The sequence below is a fragment of the Hetaerina americana genome, unplaced genomic scaffold (genome assembly GCF_022747635.1).
Source record: "Hetaerina americana unplaced genomic scaffold, ioHetAmer1.1.p SCAF_6, whole genome shotgun sequence".
Classification (NCBI taxonomy): domain Eukaryota; kingdom Metazoa; phylum Arthropoda; class Insecta; order Odonata; family Calopterygidae; genus Hetaerina; species Hetaerina americana.
In genome coordinates, this window is record NW_027287205.1 from 65356241 (window position 1) to 65378630 (window position 22390).

At 41.1% G+C, this 22390-nt stretch overlaps 1 protein-coding gene across 2 annotated transcripts in view; it reads left to right on the top strand.

Annotated features, from left to right (window-relative positions):
- LOC139695157 (nephrin-like) overlaps nucleotides 1-22390 on the top strand; it is a 482338-nt gene that overhangs the window by 351500 nt on the left and 108448 nt on the right. For both annotated transcript variants that reach the window (XM_071593811.1, XM_071593810.1), the window contains exon 2: nucleotides 2653-2832. In XM_071593811.1, coding sequence (XP_071449912.1) covers nucleotides 2691-2832 — 142 coding nt within the window. In that variant the 5' untranslated portion in view covers nucleotides 2653-2690. The remainder of the gene's footprint in view (nucleotides 1-2652; nucleotides 2833-22390) is intronic.

The following is a 22390-nucleotide window of genomic DNA, read 5'->3' on the forward strand; positions in this document are numbered from 1 at the left end:
TATTTTTTTTTTAAAGAGAGGTAGTTGTTAATTCTAATAAAAGTTGCGCTCTACTGTGTAACTTTAATTTGAGCTTCTGTGCTTCATATTCATTATCTGGAAAATTGGCAGTACCGTAAAGCCGTTTTACTCCATGATTACTTCAGCTACTAAAATCAGGATGTTCAGTATTGAATGCGAGCTTTGTGCAGAGTCTCGGTGACATCATTTTAAACGATCTTATTCTCCTTTCCATTGTGCGCACGCGCAAACACTTGTTTTGTTTACTTGGTTGTTGCCAGTATTTTCGCTTCAATTCAAACGAAACGTTTAGTAGTCGTCATGTCCGATTCCATCCATAGTTCTACGTAGTGTTACAAATTGCGTAGTTTCAAGCATAGTTTCGTGCAATTCGAACATAAGCATTGGCCAAGTGGTAACTATTTTCCACCCGATAAGATTTATTACAAGACCGGTTTCCGTGTTCTACATCGCCTTCAGGCCCTGAAGATGATGTGGTAAACTAAAAGCCGTCGAGTAATAAAGTTTATCTAGGGGAAAATTGTTAACATTGCCTTATATAATATCGGGTCTTATTCATTTAGACTAGTTTCATTCAAGCCAACGTTTGAATCTTTAGAAGTTCGGAACGGGATGCGAGCCCACCGCGTTTGCGGTCTTGATTTGAGGCAGACCCCAAAAACACTCATCCCGGTCTCCGACGCGCGGGCAGACGAAAGGCGACCCCGATCCGAGAAAGGGACGGGCGTGTGGCCAGCACTCCAGACGGGGGATGGTGCTTCAGATGTCCGATCACGGAGAGGCGGGACTCCCGAGGGGGTTTCATCGGGGGAAGGGCAGCCGGACGCCTCACAAGGATTCTCCCATCCCTCCTGCGTTTGCCCTTTCGCACCCTACTCCGTCTCTCGCCACCCCTCTCGCCCGTTTCCTCCCCCGAGCCGCTCCCAGCGGGTAAACTTCTTTTCGGATGACCCCTGCTTGCGAGTCAGCACTTGTGTGTGTACACACAGTCGCACATCTGTATATACAGGGGGCCGTCTCTTTAACCCCTTGGGAATGTGAGCGTGAGGTTTTGGAGAGATTTCTTGCCCTCCCTCCCATCAACTCTCTGCCTTTCTCTTCCTCCTCCATCCCTCCCACTTTTCCATCAACCACACTTTTATGCCCTCTCCCGCACCCCCTTCTACCCTTTTTCAAGTCATCTTTTGACATTTTTCTTCCTCCGCTACATTTCTGCCGTTTTATTTTCGACCCGATGCGGTTTTCAAAATTGATGATCGCGGCGTGATTCAGACAGAATAGCACAAAATCGTCGATGTATTACCATCGCGTATCGAATACACATCGCAGGATGTCATTTACTTCTGTGTTTTGAGACACTTTGCACGATTTGCCATACGTGGATTTGGTAACAGTCTTCCGCCTGTACTCGGTCGAAAACTTTTTTATTGTATCAAAGTTAGCGTATTCGAATAAGAAAGAAATTGGCGACATTTGATGTAATAACTGTTTTAGGTCCTAGCAACGGCTCTGTTTTGATGAGTAGCATGTGCACATCAGGCATTGAATATTTCACACTCCTAATTTATTCGTAGGAATATCATTTGCGATTTTATAAAATGGCATAGTTATGTCTAAGTTCTCTTTTTCTCCCCCAATTATTTCTTCGATATGCACTGCCAGCTGAATTCTCAGCAAACAAGTGAATCCAACCCCTAATATTGCTCCCTTCACCTTCTCTATTCTGTCTTCTTTCTTCCTCGCAAATCTCCTCCTAGACTCAATTTTTACAGACAATGTTTTCTGGCCAATGCAATTATAAGGAATTTGTTAGATGCCTGAAGGCTTTAAGAAGTAAGAATCTAGTGTTTTTGAGTGCGCATCTCATAGAGACTCTTAGGGGTGGCGTTTACGGTTGCTGAATATAAAAAGAAAATTTTTCATCCTGGTGCATTACACCCTATCATAGAAAGTTTTTTCTCCCTTGCTTTGTATTTTTCCCCCTCACTTCTTGACTTGCTTGCCTGCTTTCTCGAGGATTTGAAGCATCTGTAGCGTCTTCAGTTTTCTAAATTTCAGTGGACATTGTCATCCTCTATTTCTTATCGAAGTAAATGGAAAGTACGCTCCCAAGTCATGGAGACTAAATTAATGGAATCGTAAAAGGTTTGTGTTGGGTGTTGTGTAAATCGAGGCGTAGTATTTTAACTTATGGGGTGAGTTAAATTGTTGCACACGGTCACATACATAGAATTGTAAACGTAGCTATCGTTTTTGTGTTGAGTTGTCAGAACTATGCCCGTCTAAGAGGTTTCTTAGGGCCTGTAATATTCGTCATCATATCAAATTGACCTCTTCAAGAAATGTTATATTTTGTAAATGTTTGTTTATGTCAGCATAACATTTCGTAGCGTGCATTTATGTGCTAAGGTAAAATTATACTTCTATATACTTGCAGAATGCTTGCACATAATTATTGGAAAAACATTCCATTCACGGTCGCAGAAACTCATAATTGTTCAGTTATATTTTTCTACTGCACACAAGGGAAACAAAAGACTAATGTAGGATGTGTTGGAGTCTCCTTCTTCGACTATTTCAACCCTGAATTGCTCTTCTATTTTTAATAATAAAATCTTTGTTTTTTTTCAGGTTACAACCCCGTGATCACGGGATTCCGGAACTACAGGATGATGAAAGACAAGTCGTCCGGCATTTATAATCTCCGAATAACCAATGCCTCGATGGTTGACGACGGAGAGTTCCAGTGCCAAGTAGGGCCGTACCACGCAAACAAGCTGATCCGTGCCAACGCCTGGTTGACCGTCATTGGTGAGTATTTCACTAAACTTGGCCGCAATCTATTATCGAAGTTATGTAAATCTACTATTGTGTTCTACCATAACTTTACAGAGGTTGACCCTAAAGTCAAAAGGCCTGTCTTCACTCGTCTATCAATCATAACTGTTTTAAAATTTCTCCATCATTTCTATTCACCTCATTCTTTGGCACTAAATGAAAAACAATTTTCTCAGTGATTCTTTCAATCACGCCGTCCTAAATGCATTTACTCATGAAATTTTCCGCAAATTCTCTTTTCGTTTCTGCCATTTCTTTCAATTTCCACCATAAGCAAGTCATTGGAAAGGAATTTACATTAATATATCCCTAGTTCTCAAATTTTTTTTTAGGAATTCGGAAATAATGCTAAAATTTAATGGTACAATTTCTTTATTATCTTTCAAAAAGTGAAAAGTTGTTCATTGGCTATGTTGCCACCTTAAAAAAGCTATTTTTAATGTCCCACCGTAAACAGTTGTCATCAACCCACATAATTCTTATTTCATGTTGATAGACGGACTTTTCTTATTGTTAACACCGTAGAAAAGCCACCCCGCAAATTTTTCCGCGTATGAGAACGTATGGTCTATTACTGAGCCATGGACGTATGGACTATTATTATGGGTTAATTTAACCTAGGAAAACTATTTTCATTTTTTAGGGTAAATATATGTGGAGTGGTTGGTAGTTGTTACTTATTATTTCTTTCGGCTATTCCCATGAAACAAATGGAAGACGACAAACTGAAGCGAACTAATGTTACCAAAACTCTTTCCTAGACTTGGGGTATTATTATTTTTCCTTTGGTGTGTGTATAGGAAGAGAGACAGTAATCCTAGCCTACTGAGTGGTGCGCTTGGGCAAATGCACAAAATTAAGTGCGCGGCAGTCCTTTTAAGTCTTGATTGTAAGTGCAAATGGTATTTCCGTCTTGAATTTCCCTATGCACATTTTTCAGTATTATTGTCGCCTCTATTCATCCATGCTATTCAATTGACTCTGTTACATTTTATCCGTGTCGAACGAGTTCATGTGCGATTGTCGATAGGAAAATATTTCAGAATGAGAAAATAATCAATGTCGTTTGAAAGTGAAAACTTAGTTGATACACTGCTGATTGGTGTTCGTATTTTTTAAGTGATCGCTTATATAGAGAAACATTTTTCAGTTTCGTGGGAGAGGGTTTATTCCCATGTTTATTTATTTACATAAATTCAGTCACCAGTCGGCTAGTTTTTTCCTGCGGCAAAACAATTCCCACTGTGCCTCGGAACTCCCCGAGTCCCAAGCGTATAATTTCGGCACTGAGTTAAAAGAGGTTTTGGCTATAATTTTTCGGCGGGATCTATCTGGTGTCCTTTTCCGTCGCCGATGGCCATAAAGATATGCGGACGCTTAAAGCGTGTCCGTGGAACGCTTCCTTTTTACATCCACTTATTTATTTGATGAATTTTCACGGAGGGCTGAGAGACGCGCGGAGGAAGTGAGGGGAGTGGGGGTCGGATAGTGTGGATAGGGGTTTTTCTGTGGGTTTCGGGAGAGATGAGTGTGTTTTCCCCTCACACACCGCCTAAACCCTTCGGCAGTCTCCAACCCTCCCGCCTCTTCAGTTCACCAAATCCTTTCGGCACGGTCATCCATATTCAAAAGACCTCTTCCTTCATTTTTTTTCATTCCGCCGAGTCACTTTTTTTTACGCGGCGTCGCAAACGTCCCCACCTCTCCCTTCCTTTCCCCCCTCCCCTCGAGCCCTCCGCTCCCCCATCCACCTCGTCTCTTCGGTTGTGTGTGTTTGGCCGGAGGATGGCGGTGTTGGAGGTGGGGCAGTGTGGCTTTGACTCTCTTCTCCGCGCATTCCGCCCCCAGTCCTCAGCTCTCCCGACCACCCCCCACCCCGCCCACCTTTGCAATGCTTGCCATCTCTTGATGGGGTTGGGGAGAAAGGTATGGTTTCGTCAAAAAGAATCTTCTTTTTCCCGAGGCGGTGTTTTGTTCCCTCACCGTCTCTCATTCGTTCTCTTCGTGGTGCCCGCCGCCTCACCGCTATTTTATCGTCCTCCGCCGGTTTAAACTTCATTACGGCGACCGCCGTGATCTAAAAGTGAAATGAAACATCTCCGCGAGCAGCTGCCGCATCGGCGAAAATACGGGGAGGTTTCGAGAGGGTTGGGTGTGTTTTAGCGGGGAGGGTAGACGAGACTTGTGTCGGGGGTGGATTCGTGGTCGGGGCGCCGATTCCCACGCTCCCCCGCCTCCGGGCGGACGGACGAAGCCCGGACGGAGTTGTTTTGGTGCGGAAGGAGCAGGGGAGCGTGCGGGGAAAATGTTTTTCGCCACTTCCCCCGTGATCCTTCCCAGGGAAGGGGAGACAAACGGGTGGGTCTAACCAACCGGCACGACGGACCGATTGGAGGAATCGAACTTGTCGGCCAACGTCGAAGTAATCTCATTTCTCTCATCCTCGGAAAGGGGAATCCACGTGTTTACCCGAATCCACCCTAAACATACACGAAAATATGTCTCCGTTGTGCATTTCACAATTATCTTTTTGTGAAGGTTGAGTCCATAAGTACCTATGTGTTTTCGCCACAAGGATTCCCCCCCTATGTGCCGGACGGTCGAAAATTCTCGATGACCTAAAGGAAATACAGGAAAAGCTGGGAGTGTTTTTCCTCTAGAAAATAAGGAATCCGAAAATCATCCTGAAAAATTAAAATGCCGCTATATCAAGTTAGAGACTGCACGATCTAGTAATTACGATTTTTTAAATCTAATTTATCATCATTCGTCTTCTGCAGGTCCTTACTATGACGCCACAGTTTCCAATCCTGTGACTTTCTTTTATTCCCGCATAGCTCTCCAATTCCGCTTCATAACGTCCACAAACTTAAGCCTTCTCCTTCCTTTCTTCAGAATTCCTTCAACCGTTCATTTGAAAATATCCTTCATCAAGCAGTCACTTCTCAGTGTTTGCCCAAGCCAGTCCTTCTTCTTCTATATAATGGCAACGCTCTTAAAGGATCTCTTCTCTGATTCTCCTCGGTACCTCCTCATCTCTTACTCCGTCTGACCGCGTGATCTTCAGCATCTTTCTCCGTATTCACCTATCAAAGGTTTTTATTCCTATTCTTTCATGTTTCCTCAGGATCCATGACTCACTTCCGTATAACACAACGCTCCACAGATAACGTTTCTCTTATATCTTCCTCAGTTACAAATACTGCTATTTAATCACATGCTTTCTCATTATGTGCAACTTCTAGTTATTATTAGCTTTATTTCACGTTAACTTTTCCAGTCATACTGGGTCATCTCAGTGCATCATACTGGAATCTTATTCAATGCGTAAATTATCAACCCTGGCCTGAGTTCAGAGCAGTTAAGTAAACATTATATTTTAACTGTTTGAGAGTGATCAATGTTTATTTTCATAAGAAAATCGTTAATCGGGTAGAAAAACGAGGAATTATGAATGATAAATATTTTTGACATCAAAATGGTCGATACGAAAAATACTCGTAGTATTTTACTATTACTTCTTCAACTGGAAATCATCATATTGTAATACGATTTCCATATAAATTTAGTTCCCATTTCCTACGTTTATACGTATGGAAACGTTTTAATATCAAGTTTAAAACGAAAAATTAATTAAGCTAGGCAGAATTTTAGTAAAATCTAAAAAAAAAAATATTTTTATTGGAAAGCGGTTTTTTGAAAATCCTGCAAATTGAATAGTAGGAAAGTTCAAGACCACGCATATTTATGAAAAAAAATTGAGAATATAAATATTTTTAACATCACTGAAAATCTGGTCATTCCATTCGATATGGTCGCCGTGTAGTTTTGTTTTTCAATGTGTATGTTACTCTGATTGACGGAGATCCATTTGTATAAACTATGGGACTAATTCAATGTGTTTAGCGTTAAGATCTCGCAAAGTCAAAAACCATTTTAAGTTTTCGCTGTTCAACATGTCTACTTTTATAAAGTGACGTTAATGGTTTCTTCCGGGGAGTATGCGTAGAAAACACAAGAAAGACAGACTGATCGAAAGCTCGAAAAGAGTGCGTTGAACGTAAAATCTTATCCAGAGTTATATAAAAAAGCTGCGAGGAATTAATCAGAATCTCTTCTTAATTGAGAGTGCTCAGGCTTTGCACATTGGAATACATTAAGAAACCTATGCCACCATATTTTCAATTGCATTCTGGTAAATACTTTGTTAACGTCTTCTACTCTTAATGGTTGTGTTAAATTATCTGTTTGGGAAATAATGCCAATCCAAGTAATTACAGACTCTAGTAAATGGCTTGATCACATTACTCGGTTACTTATGTATTTTACTATACTTGATTACCTCTGTCGATATACTTGCGCTGCATCAAAACGTCCTCAAATACTACTTAATGTTTAATCATTACTGAGACTAGAATAATTTATAAAAACACTGTCGGTGTTGGGGTTTTAATAAGTGAACTGGAGTGTAGTTTTTGGTTTTAATAGGTGCACCATTTTAGAGAACGTTACAAATGGATTGTCGATTTTGGAGACTTTTAAAATAAAACACGTCGTTAAACTCATATTTTTAAATGCAACATATGAAAATTGGATTTGCCTACCACTTGTGTTTAATCTGTTGAGCGGTGATGGCCACCATTCGATGATTTGGAATAATTTTCCTATTTTAAGAGTACTTTACTTCTACTCTTAATGGTTGTGTTAAATTATCTGTTTGGGAAATAATGCCAATCCAAGTAATTACAGACTCTAGTAAATGGCTTGATCACATTACTCGGTTACTTATGTATTTTACTATACTTGATTACCTCTGTCGATATACTTGCGCTGCATCAAAACGTCCTCAAATACTACTTAATGTTTAATCATTACTGAGACTAGAATAATTTATAAAAACACTGTCGGTGTTGGGGTTTTAATAAGTGAACTGGAGTGTAGTTTTTGGTTTTAATAGGTGCACCATTTTAGAGAACGTTACAAATGGATTGTCGATTTTGGAGACTTTTAAAATAAAACACGTCGTTAAACTCATATTTTTAAATGCAACATATGAAAATTGGATTTGCCTACCACTTGTGTTTAATCTGTTGAGCGGTGATGGCCACCATTCGATGATTTGGAATAATTTTCCTATTTTAAGAGTACTTTCAGACAAGTAATGTTGTTTTTTCTCCACATCCGCGCGCACCCCTTTTCAGCCATCAGAAACCCTATCCGTCGTGCTCCCAGGCAGTCTGATGAAAATTGTGGATTTTATCTTTCAAAAGGGGCATTTTGGACTATTCTGCCACACTGAAATTATTTTACGTAGTCCTTTCATTTATGACATTCAGTTTTATGTAGCCAGAACCAAAATAAATTCCTTGTTGCGTAAAAAAGTTGGTCATTGAGGGAACTTATTCTAAAATAGTCGTGGGCTTACAAAGAGAAGCGATGTAATGCAATTTTCTATCCCTGAACGTCGCTGCCAAATTGAATTCTACCCTTTGTCGGTATATTCCTTTTCTTCTTCGGACGCATGTTGGCATTCCCGCCCGGAAAAGATTTGCGTGAGGGAGATTCTTCGAGGTGTTTGCAGTCCAGTCAGTTCGTGGACCTGCGAATGTACTTAAAATTCAGCTTGCTGTTGTGGAAACCTGATGTGCAATTTTACTTCGAGTCAAACCCTGATGTTTCCTACCTAATAATTTTATTGTAAATGAATAAAATTTAATTTAAATTTTGAAAAATGTGTTTTCCAAGCAGGGCAGATCAAAGTCACCTTAGCGTCACTTCGTTCATTAGTTGTATTCTCTTTGTCTAGTGTGTTTGCTCAGGTTTTTCGTGTTCCTTTTCCTATTTTGATTTTACTGAATACGTGTTTATAAGATTTCTCGTGTATCGGGAATATTTGCATTTCTTTTTCTAAAAGTGCTTCCTGATATTTCTTATATTTCTGTAGAGCTAACTCGGTTTCTTTGTCCGAATTAGTAGTATTTGAAAACTTGAGTGATTGTACAAGATTCAAATGTTTCAACTTTTGAAATTCCATAACATTTACAACATTCTTATGTTAGTGTGTTTGCTTCGATTGTCCTATTCATTTTAATTGGAGTCTTGAATATTATGCTCCTACGTGGTATCACATTAATGAGATAATTTAAATTTTTATTTAATAATGAAAATCACCACTCAGTTCTTGTTAAATTAGTATTTTTGTATTTATGTAACATTCTGAAATTTCCATACTTAATGAACGTAGTTTAACCGTAGTAACTTTTTCATAGCGCTATACACCATTTTTGATTCCTTTGAAATTCAAAGAAATGCCTACCTTTTTCTTTGATTTAATGTCTCGTTAACAAAACGTCGTCTGCTCACTGTTTTTAATTATAAATTGCTCTGACGGCTTTTCCATTCTCATAGAGTTCCTTTTATCATTGAGGCAGCAGGGCCACAAGCTGCGAAATTTCTTTGACAGATTGGCCCTCTCGCACCGCCACCTGTGGGCCGTTGGTGCGTCGTTTCAGCTGCCGGCACTCACTCAAGCCCACCTCACCCCACGCCAATCCTCCATCCCCCCCCCTCCGAAACTCCCCCACCCCATTCCCCCATTAAACCACTCAAACCCTAACCCGAAAAGCAGCCAACCGCCACCCCCACCATTTCGCATTCCACGTCGGCCGTTATGTGCGACTTGATCGATGCCGATCGCGTGTGATACCTTGTCGGTGATGATGACGATGATGTGTGTGTGACATAATGACGGATGTCATTGCCCTTGGCTGCATGCCTCCTGACCCTCTCGCCGAATATGCATTCCCTCCGCATTCCCCCGTGCCCTCATCTCTCCACTCCCTCCCTCCCTCTTCGTTCGCCTCCTTTTCTCTCATTGCGGCTTATTCATCGCATTCGAACCTTTAACATGCTCTTCGCCCGAGCGTTGCGTACGCGTGTGTCGCGCGTTGGAGTGATGGCGGTGGGAAGAGCTTTCCCGGGGAGAGTTTCCGTCGGCTCTGCGGGCGGAAGGGAGGACTGGGACGGGGAGGCGGAGTGTTTTGCGAGATGGGTGGTGTGGAAGTCTCCCCGGTGCTCAGGCTCGTGTGAGTGTGGGGAGTGAGGGGATCAGGGTCCGGGATAGAGGGAGGGGGGGGGGTCGGAAACCCGTGGATGGGGAGGAAGGGAAGAGGGCGTGAGTAGACTGCCGCCATTAATGCGGAATGAATATTTACGCGGCTCGGGTTTGAACTCGGAAATCCCCACTTCTTCGCGTGTGTCCCATTCCTCGCTCTGCCACGCAGCTCTCTGCTGCCTGTCCCATTCGATCATTTCTTCTCTCCATCCCTTTTCCGCCGATCGGAGGGAATGGTTCCCGCGCCGCTCTCTCGCGCCATTCCGATTTCGCCCCTTCAATTACGCCCGTCCACGTACGCGGATGCGGCCACAGAGCGAGCACATTCACGCATCCGCGAGCCTCCCTTTTTACTCTTTCCCTTCCCTTTCCTTCGGCCTCATCTACATCTACATCTACTCAATACCCCGCAAGCCGCCGCAAGGGCGTGTGGCGGGGGGTGCTAGGACACCACCCATAATTTAGAAAAGAAAAATAATTTTAAAAAAAATCGCATGCAATAACGACAAAATCATATATAAAAAAAACATGGCATACATTCATGCATGAACACTTACACCCCACACACATGCAAACACTCAAACTACCAACTAACATACACATGCACCTGAAAGTATACCTAACATCTCTATAGTGTTTAATTTTGTTCCGACTTGTAAATTCAAAGTTTTTAATATTTCTAAAGTGACTTCGGTTTCTTGCTATTATGATTACTGATTGTTCGGGGAAAGAATGAGTATTTGTACCTATCTGTCTTGGAATCTATCTCCCTTAGTTTATCTTTGTGGTCTGATCTACCTAAGTAGTGTGGGGCCATTATAATTCCTTCAGTGTCATATTTAAACTCGTTTGTTCTGAACCTTTCTAAAAGTCTAAGCCTCGCTTGTTCTCTCCGCACTTCAAGTGGTTCCCAGCCTAAATCCCCTAAGAGACCTGTCACACTTGTGTTTTTATCATAACAATTTTTAACAAATCTAGCGGATTTTCTCTGGACTTTATCTAATTCTTTTTGCCAAATTTTCTCCCACGGATCCCAAATACTTGCGGCATATTCCAAATGAGGTCTAACTAGAGCAAAATAACACCTCTCTTTAACTTTTTCATTACATTTCCCCACCACCCGTTTTATGAAGCCAAGTTTCTTTAAAGCTGATCCGCATATTGTCCTGATATGTGCTCCCCATGAAAGGCGTGGTGTTAGAACAACCCCCAAATATTTAACTTGATTTGCCGTAGTCAATACTGAACCCTCTATTTTGTAGTTTATATCCTGTTCCTCGCTTCCTTTATTCCAAAATTTCAAAACTGCACATTTATCTATATTAAGTGTTAATTGTGCTCATGTGTGCCAAACTCATGTGTGCTCAAACTCATGTGTGCATTGATTTCTCAATGACTTTGCTCTGCGGACTTGTGAGTTGAAATTTATTCCGAACGCTGGGAATTTATCCACTTATTTATTTACGATACATCAAAATGCGTGGTTGCATGGCGTAACCTAGTGGGTATAAAGTTACGCTACTCACTGAAGGGTTTCGGGTTCAATTTTTCGATGACACCTTTTGATAGCGCCTTCTAAAAAGAATTCAACGTTCTATTTTTATGGCTACTAGAACAATTTGGAAAACGGAAAGGTAGTGCAGGAACTTGTCCCTCAAAATAACATAATGCTTGAGTTTGACACACCTAATCGTTATATTCGGAGTAAACTACCCTCAGGTATCTAAACGGGCCTTCTCGTTGTCTATGGTGATCAAATTTCGTCTTGTCCTTGGTACATATGTTAGGTACTACTTTTTCAAAATCGCTCTCAACACAAAAGCAAGCAAACTTTTAAATTTAAAACCATTTCACCAAGTTGAAAGACAAATTATTAATGAATTATGAAAATAAATACGAGTGTAGACTAAATACGCATCACTTTTTATCCGAGATTTTTTCTTTTTTTTTGCCCATAGAGCAAGTAGAAAAATTTCTTTTTTAAGCCCATGCTATTAATCTACATACCTGTTAATAAAGGTCACGAGTCGCCCTTGAATCTCTGTGGCTTGTTCTGCCTTAACACCGTATATTATTAATTAGACTGCTTCCGAAATACTCTCCCAACTTTAAGTACGTGTAAATTTCCCTATTATCCATTAATCCATCGTATATTCATTGAGCTCTTCCGAATACCTGATGGGCCTATTAAAACGCATGGAAATATGGATTTTCTGAAGTTACCCGTTATAAATAAATTTGAAGAATTGAGTGTTGCTATTGTCACTGGGTAAGCCACGTGTGTTAAATGCAGGCTCGGGATATTTCGATTTTAGGATAACGAAAAAATACAGTTGCTGGAATCGCTCCAAAATAGTCTCATGAATAGTTCCATTCAATGCAAGCATTTGGATACAGCCCTACTCAAGTGTTCTGCTCCTTGCTGTATTGTAACTATTTTTTATTGGAGCGAGTTAATTTCTGCCTACGCGCCGGAAAGGAGGAGGTCTTAAGTCTAATGAGTACTGGATAAAAGATTTCGTGCTTCATATCGTCTCGATTACTTACTAAAGTTTATTTCAATTTTGTGGATAAGCGAATTTAGTTTGGGATAACACTTCAACGATAGAGGAAGCCTTTCGAATTCTGGATTTTTGCGTTTGATGATTTTGTAAAATCTAAATATCTATACAATCTGTATGATTTAGGTTTATACTTGACTCACTTGTACGAAACATTTATGGCAGCATTCATGCCTAAATAGTTATTAGATATAGGAATGAGGAGCCCTCGATCTTAATGTTAGCCGGCGAACGCGTTGCTGCTATTATTAATATGCTCTGCTTGGGCGGTGGAATAATGTTATTACAATAATCATTGATGGTATTATGGTAAAATAAAAGTACCGGTGTGATAATTGGCTCTGAGGTCAGTTCATACTTCTGGTAAAATATGGGGAAATAGACATAGTTAATGCCAGGGGATGGTATGCCAATTAGTTGCACTTTGATTAGCCGGCAGTATCATTGTCTAATGGATATGATACTAGAAGTAAAGTAACCTCTTTAATCTGTCGTGAATTTGGGACGTGGTCCATGAGACCGCAGTTAGCAGTAAAATCAGTCTCATAATTTACGTGTATCGCATCTTAAAAAAACATTTCCACAAAAAGCTAACAATAGTGTTTTTGTGTTCATTTGAACACATTTTTGTTTTTTTTTAACTCTAGTACATTATTGCTCGCACATTTTTAGCTGTCGTAGGAAATTATGTTTGAAGTTATAATGGCAGAGGGAACGCTAAATATTTTGTGCCTAATTACAGTTGTAGATAGTGGACGCACAAAAACTAATTGTCCACTATCGTTGATAACTCTAACCTTGAAAAAGAAACCCAGTGGGCACATAAGGATGTGCTACTACTTCTGGTTTTTTTATATCGGGGACATTGTGCTGTATTATTGGCAATGATGTATGAAGTGTATTTTAAAATCCATCCATTTGTGCACCCGCGTTCAAAATCCGGATAGTGAGAATTTGTAAATTTACAGTCTCTTGCATTAATTTGGCGTCGGGGATTAAATATGCACTTTTTTAAATCTTTATTTCTGCGGTTGGACCCAAAGAACCCAAAGAATGAATAGTATTATTGTGATATTAGTTATTATTATATGCACACACAAAAACACCTAGTCTCATTAAATTCATTGTTGTTATTTTTATTCGTTTATTTCATTTCGTTACATTTCCCTAATCATGGATGTTAACGTAAGCCATGGAAACAAAAGCAGCGTAGGTGTCTTCACGCAGATACAGGTCCATAGCGGTGAAAGGGTTATGGTGATCAGTAGGCAAATGATAGACCCCCATCCCCCGCCCGAGCGACGTGTGACGCGCCATTAGACCTCATATGGTTAACGCATGCATATGCGTCTCTCTTAATCCTCTTAAATGGAGCAGTTTGAATCCGGGATACGCGGAAGCGAACGGGAGCGCTCGCAAAGAGGGTTTGAGTGGTCGGGAGGTCGCTCCTCCCCTCTCTCCCCCTTCCAACCCCACCCCCCGAGTATCCACGCTTGTAATTCACGCGTAAGCTCCCGATCTCCTGGGAAAGGAACGGGAGCGTTTTCCGTGCGTGTCAGTGGGAGGGAAAATATTTCGGGTGGGAAGGCGAAGTTTTCATCTCAAATAAAAAAAACAGGAATTGAATTTTTTTTCCGTCTCTCTCCAACCCCCTCACCGCCCGTAATTAAGTTGTCAATTTTTCACCTTGATCCACGGGAGAGGGATAAAAAAACGGATTGAGGTATGGCCGGGGGGGGGGGAGTGGGTTGAGAGGATTTCTGAAGAGGATGTGTGGGGCGTTCTCTCGCGTGAGAGTTTTACGCTCGTTTGCATAAATTCCTGATCCTCGTGTGTGTGTGCGAGCCAAACTTTTTTCTTTATTTTCCCTCTCTCTCTCTCTCTCTCGCTCTTTCTCACACTCCCTCTCTCCCCAATCCCGATAATATTTTTTGTTCGGAGCCGAGGCTAGAGCAAAGCGTCGAAGCACAGGCGGGTTTCTCGATGCGTGGTGTTTACCACCCTCGACTCCGGTGGATGAACTTATTTTTTTAAATAGTGGATGTGTGCCCGGTTCCTTCGTTTGGTGGTATGTGCCTCTTGAAACGGTAGCAAGTGTTTCCTGTTATTTTCATCAGCTTTTCGGGGTGTTTACTGCTCCGCATTCTCACTGGCAACCGTCACATGTTAAAGGCAATCGCAAATAACTAAAAGATACATGCATTGAACCACCAAGTTCGTATAAAATAGTTCACTCACTGAAGGTGCCATCTTAAATGGTTACGATCGATGAAACAAATATTCTTCTCGCAGTAGCGCCTGGAATCTATCGTCGCCGAATGTCAATCCCGTGAAAACCTCAACTTGTCGCAGAATACTGGATTAACACATGTACGGAACTAATGAAATTGTTACAATTATTATAACGGATATTTTTCTGGGATTTGTATAATCCCTGGAAACATTCTCTTTCCGTTCTCCCGACCATCAAAATTTCTTACTTCTTCAGCAGGTCTCAATATTTGGATTCTTCCTCAGCCCATCTTTCTCTCTTCCATAGTTTCCAGCGCCCTAAGTCTCTCTCCCCACTGCCATTTCCCTCCGGGAATGTATGGTTTACCCGTTAAATCATGAATATTTTTATTTTAAGTCACAGGATAATGGATAACGACGACAGAAAGTCACTATTTTGGCAGTCAACTCTCAATTTACATTTAGGATCACATTCCAAATGCGTTCGTCGCGCATTTTCCCGAATTCTCTCGTACACCTTGGAAATCGTCCCTGACCTTGTTTTGATAAGAGTGCAAAACCACCGACGATCTAGTTACCTCGGTAATTATTCTCTGTAATGAGATAATCTCCATCAGTGTCATGATGACATTGGTAATTCTTTCTCGTACCGAAGTATGTAGATTGGTAATGTTTGTTCGGTTATCACGTAGAATTCCTGCAATGCATCGCGTTTGAAATTGCCCGCCCCCTGATAGTTGTTGAAGTGGCCGAGTGTTGTTCGCCCTACTGTGGCATGCCTTTGTTTTCCAATCGAAAATTCGTGAAACGTTTCAGATTCCTGCAGATATACCGGGATAATTGACTCCCAAGTACCCTATTCCATGGAAATATCCAGTTTCCCGAAGTAGTTCAATTATTATTCTGTGCTTTTAGTCGCTTCTATGACAATAGCTGGTGGACCTCGTTTGGATATGAAAGCTAGAAGTTTTCAGGTTTAGATGAGTAAATTCGATGTTGTTGCAAGAATTCATTCCAGCTAATCGATTCTTGTTTCCTATTTTAGTTTTGACCTTGACATAATGGACTCTGAATGTTTTAATGGACCTAATTTTTGGTGGCGCCGAGTTACAATAGATGTCCAATACTTTCATTACTGGACTGGATGGATCGTCTCAATATGTCCCTTTATTATTTTTTCTGAATCTAACGTATGCAATGTGGTAGATAGCACATTTCTCAAAATTCAGGCACTAGGTTAAGTTATTTTATTGAACTATCCAGTAGTTTCCTCAATGAAATATGTGTCTTATTTGTGAGACGAACTTGAGGCATTGCCATCCTCTTCTAAGACTTAACGTTGTTAAGACAGAATGGTAGTAGTAGTAGTATTTATGGAGGCGACTGATAGCTATGGTCATTTTCGCCAGCAGGGATGGACAGAAAAGGATGAAGGGTGGAGAGAAACCCGGCGTCGGCATTAGCCTACTCTTAACGAAACACGCCAAGGGGTTCGCACCGTCCCATCCGACGGACGGTGTGCTCACCCAAAGTGTCCTCCACAAAGCACCTCAAGTAGGGATCGAGATACCACTGAAAAATATTCGACACCGCCGGGAATCGAACCTGGGTCCTCTGGGTGGGACTGGCCAGTACGACAGCCACAGCAATATTTCGATCTCCAAGACCGAATGGAAGTAGATTGCAGGAATAGTTTTTTCGATATTTATTGTCAAACGAAATTACGCCAGCAGACGCCACAGCTTGCATGATGCGGCAGTGTAGCGACCGGATGCTAACTTGACTTCCCGAGACAAAGATTTAAAAGAACTTTGGTGAATCCTCTAAGGTGCGGTGTCAAGGCGCCTTATCTGCGGTCTACTGTAGCGTATTCTTTTTCTGGCAATATCCCTTTGTAATAGCCCGTTCACATTCGTTTTTAAAATTAAGGAACTTCACCACTGCTAAATCACTTGAAAACATACATAACGGACTAGGACTAAATTTCGTGGAAGCGTCTTTGTCAATTATTATCATTACTTTCTACATTTTATAACACTACATTTATATTGCTCGTTAGTTTTATTTATTGATAATTATTATTTCTAATACTTTGGTAGTTGTGTCCATGCAAAACCTACCTTATCTGGTGATTACCCGTAGTAAAAATAATGTCTATTACCTGCATTGAAATCGCCGAATACAGTGTTGGAACTTTCGCATTCCTTGCTGTCTTACATAAAATAACAAGGAAGAATGTTTAAAGGAAGGTAAAAAAATACTTTTCAAACGAAGACTTTCGCGAGGATTATTCACAATAATTACATATTTCGGGTTCCTTCAATGGAGCCGGAGGGGATGAGTACTTGTTTTATAAAATTTACGCCGGATTTCCCACGAAGTACACTTATTACTAAAACAGCTCCTCACAAATGTCATACACGCGCACTTGACTGGCAGGTCGTTACGTGATTGCGGCAACATATTCTTTTGGCAGCGGTGCGAAGCAGATGAACGCGGAGGAGATTCCCGTATATCTTGGTGGAGTGACTCGATTACAGTTTAGGTCCGCAATTATTCTCTGCCGTAGGGATCTTACCCTTACATCAGCCGGGCATTGTTGGAGTTCTTCATCGACGTTCCCCGGTGTACGCTAACAAATTTTAAACATCCTCCTTGCCGCGATGCTCAAGCTTGTCTAAGTGAATTTCGCCCTCGTATCAGTCGAGCGCGGCCAAGCGAGGATGCGCCTACTCTCCTTTCCTCTCCTGCTTCGGAGATTGATGAGCCTTGGGAGAATTTATAGGCCAGCCAGCTCCGGAACCGCTTTGTATAAGTTAAAGACCTAGATTAACCTCACCCCCGCCCCAGTTCGCGCTCTGAAAGATTTTTATATTCCCTTTCGACCCTATAATGGGTTGAATTATGCGATTGAGTCGAGCGGGCCGTGTCGAGCGAAAATACAAGTCTTCTTCATCCGCCGTGGTGGTTTCTCACGGTGCGGCGTCATCAGCGTTCGAATTCCGTCCTCGTGACCCCCCTCACCCTCAACTCCCCATGTGTCTCTCTGCCCCTCCCCTCCCTCCCCTTCCTCCATTTCCCTACCATCATCCTCTTCCCCGCGTGTCGCCACCGTCCCTGTAGATTTTCAAGGTAGCGTCATGAATATGCATGCGCATCCTTCTTGCGAAGCTCGTTAATAATCGTATAAATGTATATTAACTGAGGCCGATCCCGGCACAAATATCGCTGGGGGACCCGAGCGTTGAGCGCCGAATTCATTCGGCTTGGCCTCATAGACATGGATATCGGACTTGCATCTCGGCGTGTGCTTCCTGTTTTTACGTATCCTCCTCAAAGTTTTAAACTAGATAGCATATTTTTCATTTAGAGTTTTCATGCCATGAAGTTTTTTTATTCGTCCATTTTATTATTCAACATTTTAGCAATATGTGACTCAGCATATTGATGTGGGCCTATAATTTTTTGCGTTTGCTACTCTCTCCAATTTCATATAAAAAATCTTTAAAATTAAAACTACTTGTGTCCATCACGAATGCGGAAATGAGAAAACCATGCGGGTGCAAACAAAAAATTCAAATCACATTTAAATGAAGTTGCCTTTTATAAATCATTTTTATATTATAAAGAACATATGCTATTGCTTTTTAATAACTAGTATGAATATTCTGACGTACATTTTTTTGTTTTAGTGTCCATGCATGTACTTGTCTGTATAACTAATATTAGGAACAATCCCCTTATGTTCTTAGTCTTTTTGAATTCCATTATAAAAAGTAAATCTATGAATAAATTTCAACTCACGGTGACATGACTGTTAAAATTGTAATTTAGATAATATTTGATTATTAGCTATCTTAGTATTAAGTTCTTGACATATCGTTAAACCGTGTTTTTCTTTTTTCAGTTTAGTTGACTTCCGTCCTGTTTCATTTCTAGTGCTAGAAACGTTTACGATACCAATCCTTAATCAATTAACTAAGTTTTAGTTCACAATAATTATGCATTGATGGTGTGCAAACAAGTGTTGGGTATTTTTTTCTCCCATCATACCAACTATCCATTGTATAGGTTATTTATTATGTGAGAATTTTGACATCTATAAACTTTTGAGGTACTAGTGTGCTAAAATAATGATATAAATCAGTGAGGCTAAAAGTTAATTGAAAATTGTCGTAGCTTCGTAATGCCTTGAATTAATTCGAGTGAAATCCTTCCCTGTGCTTGATGTCTTTGGCGCCTGTATTTCCAGCCATTTATGAATAGAGATCGCTTTCCCATTTATGCAGCACACGCAGCGACTATCTGTTGGCGATATAGATAAAGTCATAGGAGACAGTCCATCGAGTTATAACGGCGTTCATCCACCGTCCACCTGGGGTTATATTTGTGTACACGGACGTCGAACCTTACGGTCGGGCTTGCATTCTGTCCACCTCCACACGTGGGGCTTGTATTCTCAAATTTACATCGCACTAAAGCTTTAGCCCAGTGAGCCCAAGTTTTTGACCGAGCGCGTCCCTCGTCGCGATGGAGTCGGACGTGCACGGTTGTCGTTCGGCCGACGGATTGAAAACTTCCTTTTCCTCCCTACATCCACCCCCTCTCTCTCAGTCCTAATCAATTCCACCGGGCTTTTTTTTCCCTTCCACTCCATACCCCGCACTCCCGCGAGGCATCATCCCTTTGGCTTGAATGGCAAGGCGTTTCGGGTCCCCCCCTTCCCTTGACCGCCGCAGTAGGTACCATTGGATTAAAGACTCGTGATATATCCCCCGCTCTTTGAATTAATGGCCGCCATTGAGTACAGAAGGGTGTAGGTGAGAGAAAAAGCTAGACTTGCAGGCGAGAGTGAGAGCGCGTCAGCGTGGGAGTTGAAACTCTGAATGTGTTCCGCGTGTGACTGACCCATTCGCTACCTCTCCGCATCCCGCCTCCCTCCCCATCCATTCCTTCGCGCTCTTTCTCTCCCAAAAAAAATAATCCATTCTCACCAGCGATACGGTCTGACGGGCACCTCGTGAGTATCGCGGGATTAATCCTGAATATTTCCATCGCCGCTGCTCCTCATTATCCCCCTTGTAGGCATGGTTGGACCCAGGTGTAAGGGAAAGGACGAGATGTTTCATCCATGAGAAATATATTATTATTATTGTTTGGAGTTTCCTCGTCGCTCTTTACAAATTTAACGTTGATTTTAATTAGAAGATATATGTTCATGAAATCATATGCATACCCATCGCGCAATTCCCTTTCTTGTTTGAAAAAGTATAAAAAAAGGCTCATTCTACGTTATTTGTGAAAGCTTACCCCAATCTGCCAATCTCGTACGATATTGTTTTCGTTCTGTGCTTCTTTCATTTTCATACATTTCGTCTTATACTATATGCTCTTTTGCTTCTAATATTCCTAATTTTGAGAATCTTTTCCATCCCATTCACCCACGACTTTCTCGGTCTTTCCTTTCCTTTTAAAGCACAAGGATTTACTTCCAGGACTAAGTTTCGAATGATTCTATTCTTAACTAGTCTAGTTAACCGATGGTCATACGTTTACAATTGACACAATTGTTTTTCACGAACTGCTTGCTTGTTTGTAGTTGTATTTTGCAAATATTGAGAATGAGTTGCTGTAACATGTAGTATCTGGTTTAATGATTTTGATGTCTTGTTAGTTTTGTCAGGGTCCTTTAAAAACATATTCTCAGCTGGCAGAGTACTGCTAATGATATGAGTTTATTTAAAAGTATTTAAAAAAAGGAGTGGATTCTTTTCGACAATGGATGTAGTTTTGCTTGAAGATATCTCATGTGGCCGATCGGCGATTAAAAGAGTGTATTTTTAACTAGGGATATTGTAGTTGCCTAGCAAGTGGCATCATACGTCTTATATGTGTGAGCATATTCTCTTAATCTATATTTTTATGGTCTTTCACCGACGGTGATTTTCTTCAATAAATATAATATTCAGCGAACGAAATGCCTTGCATTATAAATTCAACACCCTCAACGCCAATGAACAAGATTTAAAGGGTATTTTTTTATGTTCAGAATTTCAAGAGGGGTAATTACCTTCTTTTACACCCCCTCTCTCCCTCGAACTTCCCATTGCTTCTGGGTGGTGTTCCTAACGGGCCCCAATTAATTCTACGCCCCCGCACACCCCTCCTGCCTGATTATTGCGTGAGTGAGTTTCATGAAGGTGAAGATTGGAATAGGGTCTATGGGTGGGAGGAGGTGGACGAGTACGGCGGCCTGCGATGGGAGAGGGGAGATGTTCACGGAATGATGTACGGCTTAGCAGATGTCGTGAAGCAAATTGTTCGAGATAATGAACGGTAGGAGAAGAAAGGGCCGACGGAGAGAATGGGAAATCCTTTCTGTGCATGCATCAGTATTTTTTTCTCCGGTTCCAATTACCATCTTTTGTGACGATATTTTCCCATCGCTCCACCGCAATCCATTCTCTCGCTCTCTCTCTTTTTGGTCTCTTCTCTATCTTTTTCGTTCCATGGAATAGTATTGCTGATTTCGCATTCATGCATCCTAGCCATTATATCCGCTCGCATCTTGTAGTGTAATTCGAAAAATGTGTTAGGGAATTAGCGGGTGAAAGATTTTGTCCGTGGAAATTTATACCCATAATTTATACTCGATTCGTCTATTTCTGCATCCCAAACCAGTAGACTACACCCCCCCCCATACACGCCAACAATGGAGCGAACAATGGTACCAGGCGATACCATCTATGGACTTGAAGCACGACATGGTTTTGGTGAATCTACCCTCTCTACCATTTAATAAGAGTCGTAACTGTTTAATAATTTCTAATTCATGTTGATGATAATTATTTGTTTCTGGTGAGTAAATAAATTCTAATGGATAAAAGCTGCAATGTTTTACCCAGAAAGTTGTGGCGTTTTCATGAAGATTTGAAGAGTTTAAGAATATAGAAATTAACACAGTAATGGAGTGACCATTGAAGTTTAAGTTTTATTTTTGGGTCAGAGAAGAAATGAAAACCCCCTTTGTTTGCCCTATGCTTCGGAGTTATTTTTTAATACCATTCCTATGCTACATTTGGTTTTGCTGGCGTAATGCAGTAACTTTTACTGATTGCATAATTCTTCGTTTCCCTCCGTTCATTTTCTTAGTAAATACAATGCTATATATTCGACGTGTACTTGTAGCTATTATTCAGGGAAATTTACATGATAACATCTCTGAGGTTTAATGAAATTTAAAATAGTAATCTCGTTATCATTTTAATCAATACCCATATTTTTTCTGACGTTTCACGAATGTTCTAACGGTGCATCGTACACCGACATATTTTGCAAAAAGACAATGTGTATAATCGCTTATATGCGCAAATGACTGTCAACGAGAAGAAGAGGGTAATTCAAGTTGTAAGTCTGTCGGGGTAGTCCTCAAGAATGTAAACGCTGGTGGCGCTCTTGGTCAATCAAAACGATATTTCGCCTTCCAAACGTTCTTTTATCTCCTGACCGTTGCTCCCGCGCCTCGTCAATGCCGATAGAATAGGGTTCCACATTTGCTGAACCAAAAGGTCCTCAAGTTATTTTCAGACACCATTAAACGGGTCAAGCATGCTTTTAAGTCAAC